Genomic DNA, 10,212 nt, shown 5'->3' with positions numbered 1-10,212 from the left:
CAGGATGGTCTCGATCTCCTGACCTCGTGATCCGCCCGTCTCGGCCTCCCAAAGTGCTGGGATTACAGGCTTGAGCCACCGCGCCCGGCCGACAAGTTAACTTTTTTAAGCTTCAGGTTTGCCATAGTAAAATCTGAATGATACTACTACTTACCTCTACAGAATTATTCTGAAGAATAAATAAAATTAAACGTCTATCCTTTAAGTGTTAATGCTCCTAAAAATTCCTTCCTAAACCTTATCCCTGTGAGATCTCATCCATTTCCAGGTCTATCATTACATGTGCTGCTCACTCCCACTTTGTCTCCAGGCCAGATGGCTCTCCAGAGTTCCAGACTGGAATATCCAACATCCAGCTAGAACAATCACACCTGAATGTTTCAATAGCTGCTGTGTATCAGTATGTTCAAGTCTAAATGTATGATCTTCCTCTTCACTTGCCCCTTCCTTCCCATACCAAATTTGCCACATTTGCAATTCTACATGTCAGTGAATGACACCACCATCCACCAGGCTGATTTCCTGCATTTTTTTTTTTTTTTGTAGAGATGGGGTCTTGCTTTGTTGCCCAGGCTGGTGTGCATTGGCGTGGTCTCGGCTCACTGCAACCTCAACCTCCTGAGTAGTTGGGATTACAGGTGTGTACCACCACACCTGGTTAATTTTTGTATTTTCGGTAGAGATGGTGGGACTATGTTGGCCACACTGGTCTCGAACTCCTGATCTGAAGTAATCTGCCTGCCTTGGCCTCCCAAAGTGCTGTGATTACAGGTGTGAGCCACTGCACCAGGCCTTTTCTGTCATTAAACCTAAAACCAAATAGTACTCTTAGTCCACCTACTAAAGAGCTCTGTGTACATCTGTTTATCTCCATTAGTTTAGGCAATCATCTGATTACTTCTAACAGGCAGTCCTGTTGCCAGTTTGGCCTCCTATCAATGCATTTCCCAGTACATTTAAAATGATTTGGACTGGGCGTGGTGGCTCACACCTGTAATTCCAGCACTTTGGAGGCCGAGGTCATGGGATTGATTGAACCCAGGAGTTCAAGACCAGCCCGGGCAACAGAGACCCTGCCTCAAAAAGAAAAAAAAAATTTGTTCACTTGTTCATTATTGTCTGTTATTTGCCAGGCACTGTTGTAGGTGCCAGAAATTCAGCAGTAAAAATTGGACAAAAATTCACCAGCCTGGGCAATATAGTGAGATCCCCAGCTCTACAAAAAACATTTTTAAAGAAATATTGGCCAGGTGTGACGGCACATGCCTATAGTTTTAGCTCTGTGGGAGACTGAAGTGAGAGGATTATTGGAGCCCAGGAGTTCAAGGCTGCAATGAGCTATGATCATGCCACTGCACTCCATCCTGGGTAACAGATAGAGACCCTATCTCAAAAAAAGACAAAAATCCATGCCCTGGTATAGGGAAACACTAAACATATTAAATACATAAACCATAATGCAATGACTAGAGATCCATCTCATGACAGGTAATTAGAAGAGGCCAGGCATGGTGGCTCACACTATAATCCCAGCACTTTGGGAGGCCAAGGAAGGATGATTGCGTGAGGCCAGGGGTTCAGGACCAGCCTGGTCAACAGAATGAGACTCCACCTCCATAAAAAATTTACATATTATCCAGGTTTGGTGGTATCTACCTGTAGTCTCAGCTACTTGGGAGGCTGAGAGGGAGGATAACTTGAGCCCAGGAGTTCAAAGCTGCAGTTCTACCTTTAGTAAACGTATCCTAAGGTGACAGACAAGTATGCAAACACGTATATGAAGATATTAACTTTAGGGTTGTTTATAATGGTGAAAAATTAGAAATAACCAACATGGCCATCAAGTACTGGTTAAATGTGTAGTGGCATATCTATACAAGATAACATGTAGTCATCAAAAATGTCCATGTAGGCCTGTACAAAATTGTGCACAACATGTTGAGGGGGGAAAAGCTATTCACAAAATCAAATGATTCCAATTTTATAAAAGAATATGTGGAAGATTGCTCACTAAAATATTAGATAAGGGTGACTGGTTTTTTTTTTCTCTTTAGATTTTTATATCTAGTTTTTATTATTTTTATAATAAATATTTCCAGTTATTTTCATTTTAGAAAACAAAAGCCACCAAAATCAAGTATTACTATCTTTATTATGGTATAGAGTAGTATTTTATACATTAGCTCATTTTATAGTAAAAACATTTATGTACAACTGTAGAGAAACTGCTGCACAGATAGCTCCAACTTAAATTAGAAAATATTTTCTCTGTAGAAAATAGTAAAAATTGTAACATTTACCAAGCTAACCCAACAAGTTCATTTAAACCAAAAAGTAGCTAAATACATTATACATTTATAAATACAGGTTGAATTCTAGGATCTAGGAGAAACTTTAGTTTCATTTATTGAAATAGCCATGTTTTAAGTTATATGAAGTGAAATTTCTATTAATCTTCCCTCTTACTCTTAATTTATGCCGGATTATTTTTCTTTATGCTAAATCCATAATCCACAACAAGGTTTTAGCTGTTCTTTTCTAAAGGACAGGTACCATATCCTTTTAATCTGCTTGATAAGGTACCCATGCCTATCCAAATAGTGAAAAGGTTCAGTTGTTATTAAAGCATGCCTAGTATTTGGGCAAAATCAGAATCTAATAAATTACACTGTCACCTAATACCCATGGCTTGATGATAAGTCATGAGGAACAAGGGTAAAGTGATAAAACTGGCGGATCAATGAATAAAAGCCAAGAGAATTCTGAGACCAGAGGGCAAGAAATATCTAGTCAGGATTCAAGGACAGAATTGAAGTTCAAATAGAAAAAGGATGTTGCCTCAAGGATCAGGAGCTGAGCTGGCTATCAGAGCCCCTAGCATATGGTGATCAAATAAGGGGCAGTTAGAGATAAAGACTGGATTAAGCAAGAGAAATCAGGACCTAGAAAGATTCTAGGTGTTCACAATAATTAAATGAAAACCAGACAGACCATGTGGCTTTAAATTTCCTAGCATAGTAGTTCCAGGATTCTCAGTACAGAAATAATCTCTGGAAATTAAGGCAAGAAGATAATGCCACTCTTAAGCTCCTGTGCTATGTAGAATGTTTCCCAGAGAAATAGTATCTGAGAAATCAGGCAGAGTTATCTGGCCAGGGGTTACATCAAGTTCTTCAGTTCCCTTAAAACAACTTAATCACATACAGTTTGTCTTAAAAGGAAGCCTCTAAGCAGCTAAAACAAACTTTCAACAGAGATTCAGTTTAACAAACAGACCCTATACTGTAGCTTTAGAAACTAGGCCACTGACTACCTAAAAACCCCAGCTTGTCCACTTGAAGTTAACCTCTAGAAACATTAGTGATCTGTGAAGTTTTCACCATTAAAACAATGCTTTATCATGCAAATCATACTCGTTCTCTTTGCTCTCCAGTTATGAATTTGTTACATTTTTGCATCTGATTATTTCCAGTGGTTTGGTTTTTTTTTTCTTACATACTCTTTGGCAATGCTAATCTGCAACCCCCTACTCCCTTAAATCCTGTGGGTAAATAATGTTAATCTTCCAATAGGAAGAAGTGGAGTACATTATCATTTTAAGCACCATTTATCCAGCCTACTTATAAAGCTATGGAGCCACCTTATACATTTGAAATTCCTTAAAGACTCTGGCTTTCTATTAAAATGTACTTTTATATATACTATCTGTGAAGAATTCACTAAAGCATGAATCACCTTATAATGAGAAGCTAAAAATGTATCAAAATGAACATAAGTATAGGTAATCTATATCAAACGTACTACATCTTCCAAGTGTAGCGCATACACTGGTATAAACTGTATTACAATCCAGATTAGTTTGAAATCTTGTTTCAAAACACTGCTCAGTATTAAGTCTCAGTAGACAAACAATAGGATCACATGAGAAACGGCAGGTGGCTGAGGAAATCTTCCAAAGGCTCAAAGTGGTCCTCCAGAGACTGTTATACTCCCTTAGGTATTTACTTCAGGGAAGGACACTATTATAAAGGGACACTTTTGAGCATAAAGACAGGTGAACTCACAAAGTATAGGCAGATACACATTTGATTTTATCTTCTAATCTATAGATAATCCATTAGAATAAAAATGTAATGAATTCATACACCTCTCAAAAGGAAAAACTGAAGAAGTAGCAATACAGTTATAAATTATAATGATCAAATGAAATAATTTAAATGAAGCTTGTCAGTGTCGGAAAGACACAGGGACTCGGCAAGTGGTCAAAAGGAGGCACAATGTGCTTTTAACTTTGTAAGAAAAATAATGTTCAGTTCTATATTGCCAAACATTCTCTTTTTGCTATATAAATCTTCTAATTATTGACCAAATGCTTTACTGAAACTCCGCTTCTGGCCTTTGTTTTGGGATCTGTTACTTTTGTTGCCACCTCCTGATCGCTGTCCTCTCGGGCCTCTACTGCCTTCCCGCTGTCCTCTGAATCTTCTGTTTCCATCCCGCTGTCCCCTGAAGCCTCGACTGCCTTCCCGCTGACCCCTGAAGCCTCCATATCCTTCCCGTGGTCCTTCCAGCTCTGGTTGCTCTGTGGCCACAGAGAGCTGCCAGCGTCGTGAATCATGCCATTTCTCCTGTGAGAGAACGTTTTGTTTTCATGTGCTTTAATTACTATTCAATTTTTAAAAAGCATGAGAAAAACAAAATTTTTCCATTTTTTCAAAGAAAAGGTGGTAACATAAGTGCTTAACAAGTCACTGGTCAAAAATAACACTGGCCAACCATCATGGTCCAAAAGCCAGTGTCACTAAAGTGTGGGAAAATATAGTTTTATTATGAGAAATAGCCCTCATCACTACTTCATTTATTAAGTTATTAAACCATTTATTCAACTCAATTGCTACAGGGTATCTACAGCCAAAGATAATAAAACAAATATATTAAGCACACATTTCTCACAGTACTGAATAAAGATGTAACAATTTTAAATGTCTATGAACACCTGTAGGCTGGATGTGGTGGCTCACGCCTGTAATCCCAGCACTTTGGGAGGTGGGTGGATCACCTGAGGTCAGAAGTTCGAGACCAGCTTGGCCAACATGGCGAAACTCCCATCTCTAGTAAAAATACAAAAAATTAGTCAGGGGTGATGGTGGGCCTATGATCCCAGCTACTTGGGAAGCTGAGGCAAGAGAATCGCTTGAACCCGGGAGGCGGAGGTTGCAGTGAACCAAGATTGCACCACTGCACTCCAGCCTGGGTGACAGAGCAAGACTCTGAAAACACACACACACACACACACACACACATACAAAACCTCTATAACATATGTAAGTGTTAAAGGGCGGGAAGAGCTGGATATTGTTCACAACTTTGTATAAAGGAATTACAGAAACCAGGTGGGTTCAACTACAAAAGTATCAGAATTAAAAAGCTAGGGGGGAATATTCCAAAATTTAATTATCAATTATCTCTTACTAAAGGAACCAGAACTATTGTTTCCCAATCTATTATTCTCTATTTTCATAATTAACATTCTACAATTTAGGTACATTAACTTTAAAATCTAAGAGAAAAGAATACCTGTATTTCTGTTACTGATGCGGTAGGTACATCAAAGCAAACACCCTAGAAATCAAAGCAAATGGAAGTTAATCCAACCAAAGCACAATAAAATATTCCCTTTAAAAGACCACGTATTCTGTGAAAAAGAGAAAACAAAAAACATAAAGCAAAAAAACCACCAGGTATAATTTTAGATGAACTTTAGACCAAAGCTAATACATTACAGCTGGCAAAAGTACACTGCAGAAAGACAAGGAATATTAAAAAAAAAAAATTCCAAACGATTTAGAACTTTCTAACTATAGACAGAGTCTTAGCTATTACACCGTGCTAACCCTCTAGTGGCTATTAGCTACATTTTATTGCTGAGCAAATAGGCTTGGAAAGGTTAACTGACTAGTCTAAGGCCCCACAGCTATTAAATGGAGAAAGTATTTAAAATCTGGTCTGTATGGCTCTAAAACCTGTAGTTAAACTGTATACTGCCTTCCATCAGAAAAGCAATGCCAGCTATTCAGAATGACCTAACTAAAAGCAGAAAAACAAGTGATCTTCTATTGTTAATTGTCTAGTTTTTCTTAATTCAGCCTTCTGTAAGAGTATGAAAAAAATAATACAGGACACCATCTTTTTTTTTCCTCTTAAGACAGGGTCTTTCTCTACTGCCTAGGCTGGAGTACTGTGGTGCAATTAACAACTTACTGTAACTTTGAATTCCTACAGGTGCATGCCACTACACCTGGCCTTTTTTTTTTTTTTTTTTTGGTAGAGACAGGGTGTCACTATGTTGCCCAGGCCAGTCTCAAGAATTATCTTCCCAGCTCAGCTTCCCAAAATACTGAGATTACAGGTGTGAGCCATGGCACCTAGCCAGAACACCATCTTTAATATTAAGTGCCATCCTCTCCAATCGAGGAAATCATCTAAAAATATAGTCAAATTATGTATTAACTAATATAGGCACTCCTCTCCCTGCTGTCTTCAACTGCAATATTTTATAAGGAACACCCCTTTCACCCCAAAATTTACCCAATCATAACATAGGTATCATTACCTACTGGTGGATTTTGCCATTCATGGTAATCTTCACTTACATATTTACGAAGTAGAGTATAATCCCAGGCATTCACTGGGGATAGAGGTAACTAGAAAACAGTTTTTGCCTTTGAGTGTTCTTCAGGCTCTCCATAAGCAAACACAGAAAGGTACAAGTTTACCTGCATAAACGTGTGTCCTAAAGACTTCGAAGTACAGATAAAGATGCCCCTAACATTGCTTGGTAAGATTTAAGGCTAAGCAAATTCATAAAAGCTACTTTGAAGGAAACAATTTATATATATACAAAATTTTTTTTTTTTTTTTTTTTTTTGAGACGGAGTTTCACTCTTGTTGCCCAGGCTGGAGTGCAATGGCGCAATCTCGGCTCACTGCAACTTCTGCCTCCTGGGTTTTCAAGTGATTCTCCTGCCTCAGCCTTGCAAGTAGCTGGGATTACAGGCATGCGCCATCATCCTTGGCTAATTTTGTATTTTTAGTAGAGACAGCATTTCTCCATGTTGGTCAGGTTGGTCTAAAACTCCGGACCTCAGGTGATCCGCCCACCTTGGCCTCCCAAAGTGCTGAGATTACAAGTATGAGCCACTGCGCCCGGCCAAAAGATTACTATAAATAGTAGGTTCAGCAGGCACTGAGGATGAGATAAACATGGTGTAGTGGGCACTGCTGGAGTAAATGGTGTTCGTAGAAATGAAGCTGTAAGGCTAGCAAAGGCCAAGACACGAAGGATCTTACCCTCCTATGAAAGGCTGGAGACTTTATCCCACAAGTTTTGTGGAGTTTTGTGGAGATAAACAACATGGCTAAACATGCAATAAGCTGAAGATAAACCTAATTGGTTTATCTGGAAACCTGGAAACCTGAGATCTTTTAGGGACTTCGCCAAGTCAAAATTATTTTCATAATAATGCTCCCCTTTCCACAGCCATTCTCTCAAGGGTGCAGCGGAGTTTCCTAGGCACTATATGACGTGATAAAATCATTGCTCTGATGGCTAATGGAACATGATACTGTGTTTTAGAGTTCCAGTTTTAATTTCTAATACAGTAAGTATCAATAGATAGAACCCATATAAACTAAAGCTTTTGGGGGTCCCTAACATTTGCTAAAGGGATTGTGAAACCAAAATGTTTGAGGATCCTTGCGATAAGTCTATGGCATTAACCAAGAGAAGTCCTCAGAAGAAAGAACACCAGGTTTAGGAGGCAAAATTTTTCATTTTTAATTTGAATTCAAGAATCTGAATAAGTCCAGTGCTAGAATAGGATTGCGAAGAAAAAAAGATTCTGAAAAAGTTACTTTAAATAAGCTATTTAGGTGGAGATGTCAGGGAAGCAGCTGGATCCAGTCTGGCACTGTGAGGAGAACGGTTCAGGCTGGAGATAGAGGTACAGTAGTTATCAGTGGCAGAGTGGCAACTAAGGATCACAGATGAGATTACCCAGGGAAGATGAGAGAGTGAAGAGATACAGCATTCCCACAGAAGAGGAAGAACCCACACCACTTTATGTTTTCCTGCCCACATAAAGCCCCATCAAGGTTACAAGAGACCCCAGCCTTACCAGTTTTCCTTTGAGAAAAACCATTCCCTTCACTTTGGAATCAATCTCCTCGCCCAGCTGCTCTTTAAGTTCTTTCCAAGCATAACTAATATTTGGCATTTCAATTGAGCACTGCAAGATCATGGTCACAAAACCCTTACAGAAGAAAGGGGAATAAAATTAAAGTGCTGAAAATAAACCTAAACTGGTAAATACTTGCTTTTGTGATTCTAAATAATATTTCTTGAAAAGTTATTCCTAAAAACATACACCTCACACAAACAATTAGTACAAACAGTCTCTGGTTTTACTTGGGGAACTCTGAGTAAGACTGAATGTCAATATCTTGGTTGTGGTATTATAGTTTTCCAAAATTTTATATTTTTACAAAATACATTTGCCATTTAGGGAAGCTGGGTAGAGTATACGAAGGATCTCTCTGTATTATTTCTTACAACTACATGTAAAGCTACAATTATCTCAATAAAAATTTGAATTTACAGGAAAAGTATACACCTTCTAAAGTTTCTAGGTATGCTGCCTAAATGTATTATATGCATTTATGCATATATATGTTTGGGCTACTTTAGGATTAAAACGATTAAAAATCACATACCACAAAATTCACCATTTGAAAGTATACAATCCAGTGTTTTTTATTTTAGTATATTGGTAAGATCTGCAACCATTCAACACTATGTAAAATTTCAGCCATGTCATAATCCACCCAAAAGAATCCTCTGTCCATTACTAGCCACTGCCATTCCTCCCTCCACACAGCCACTGGGGACCACTCATATTTTCTGCCTCTATGGATTTGCATGTGTGTGTATATACGTGTGTGTGTGTTTAAACATGGGAATTATTGGTTCTATTCTTTTTTGAGACAGAGTCTCACTCTGTTACCCAGGCTGGAGTGCAGTGGCACCATCGTGGATCCTTGCAGCCTCAATCTCCTGGGCTCAAGTGATCCTCCCTCCTCCCATCCCAGCCTCCCAGGTAGCTGGGACCACAGCATGCCACCACACCCAGCTAATTTTTTATTTTTATTTTTTTGTAGAGACAGAGTATCACTAGGTTGCCCAGGGTGATCTCAAACTTGTAGGTTCAAGCCATCCTCCCGCCTGTGCCTCCCAAAGGGCTGGGATTACAGGTATGAGCCACCATGTCCGGCCAGAAATTGTAAAATACAATTAATACTTTACTACCTTCATGAGAAAGTGAAAACAACTGGGAAGTTTAAATGAAACCCTTTCACATCCTGTTCATACCCCAAATTATGAAGCGTCAGGAATGTGCCGCAGAACCTTACCACATTTGAGTTGATCAAGGAGCGCTGGTCTACAGACGTGGCACCTGAAATGTGGGCCAGTGCTGCTGCCAGAGCTTCCACAGCTCCCTTCTCCTCTATCAGCTTCTCAGCTGATTGCTTGAAGTGACTAATGGCAGTGGGAGGCACAGAATCCAAAAGCCTGTTGTTTGAGAGTGTATTAGGAAAAAGGATACTAGAAGTGAACAGATTTCATTTCTAAGACATCTTAAGATAAATGAATAACTTTGCAAATCTTTCACATGTGTAACACATTTATTTTGATGCAGTGTATAATAATCATATTTCTATAGTAATACATCCATTCCTTTGACTGTATGTAATTCTAATTTACCACCTACCGCACCATTTTATCCTAAGGAAATAATAAAACAAGAAGTTCAACACGGTGTTACTTATGATATACAAAAAGTATAAACAATTTTAAAATGTGCATCATCTGGACTGCTTATATAAGCCACAAAACAGATATAATAAAATGTTATACTACCATTAGATGTGATGATGAATAATGTCAAGAGTTTTTATACAAGAAGCATGAGTTACTTTTAGGATCAGAAAATACCTATTTCCATTCTGAAGTTGGAAAAAAAAAGCTGGGTGTGGTAGCACATGCCTGTAGTCCCAAATACTTGGGAGGCTGAGGTGGGAGGATTGCTTGAGGCTGCAGTGAGCTATGACTGTGCCACACACAATCATTTTAAGAAACCCCATCTCGGCCGGGTG

The 10,212-nt window shown here is 38.8% G+C and overlaps 2 protein-coding genes across 3 annotated transcripts in view; both read right to left on the bottom strand.

Moving 5' to 3' along the window:
- Positions 1 to 3,458, bottom strand: part of KIAA1279 (KIAA1279 ortholog) — a 47,570-nt gene extending 44,112 nt beyond the window's left edge. The window contains exon 1 of the mRNA XM_011929486.1: positions 3,414 to 3,458. Coding sequence (XP_011784876.1) covers positions 3,414 to 3,458 — 45 coding nt within the window. The remainder of the gene's footprint in view (positions 1 to 3,413) is intronic.
- DDX21 (DEAD (Asp-Glu-Ala-Asp) box helicase 21) overlaps positions 2,134 to 10,212 on the bottom strand; it is a 39,583-nt gene continuing 31,504 nt past the window's right edge. For both annotated transcript variants that reach the window (XM_011926960.1, XM_011926968.1), the window contains exons 12-15: positions 9,469 to 9,628; positions 8,178 to 8,312; positions 5,578 to 5,622; positions 2,134 to 4,628 (exon numbers count right to left, since the gene is read on the bottom strand). In XM_011926960.1, coding sequence (XP_011782350.1) covers positions 4,359 to 4,628; positions 5,578 to 5,622; positions 8,178 to 8,312; positions 9,469 to 9,628 — 610 coding nt within the window. In that variant the 3' untranslated portion in view covers positions 2,134 to 4,358. The remainder of the gene's footprint in view (positions 4,629 to 5,577; positions 5,623 to 8,177; positions 8,313 to 9,468; positions 9,629 to 10,212) is intronic.

Source organism: Colobus angolensis, unplaced genomic scaffold, assembly GCF_000951035.1.
Source record: "Colobus angolensis palliatus isolate OR3802 unplaced genomic scaffold, Cang.pa_1.0 Scaffold12, whole genome shotgun sequence".
Classification (NCBI taxonomy): Eukaryota; Metazoa; Chordata; class Mammalia; order Primates; family Cercopithecidae; genus Colobus; species Colobus angolensis.
This window is presented reverse-complemented; position numbering and strand designations above follow the sequence as displayed.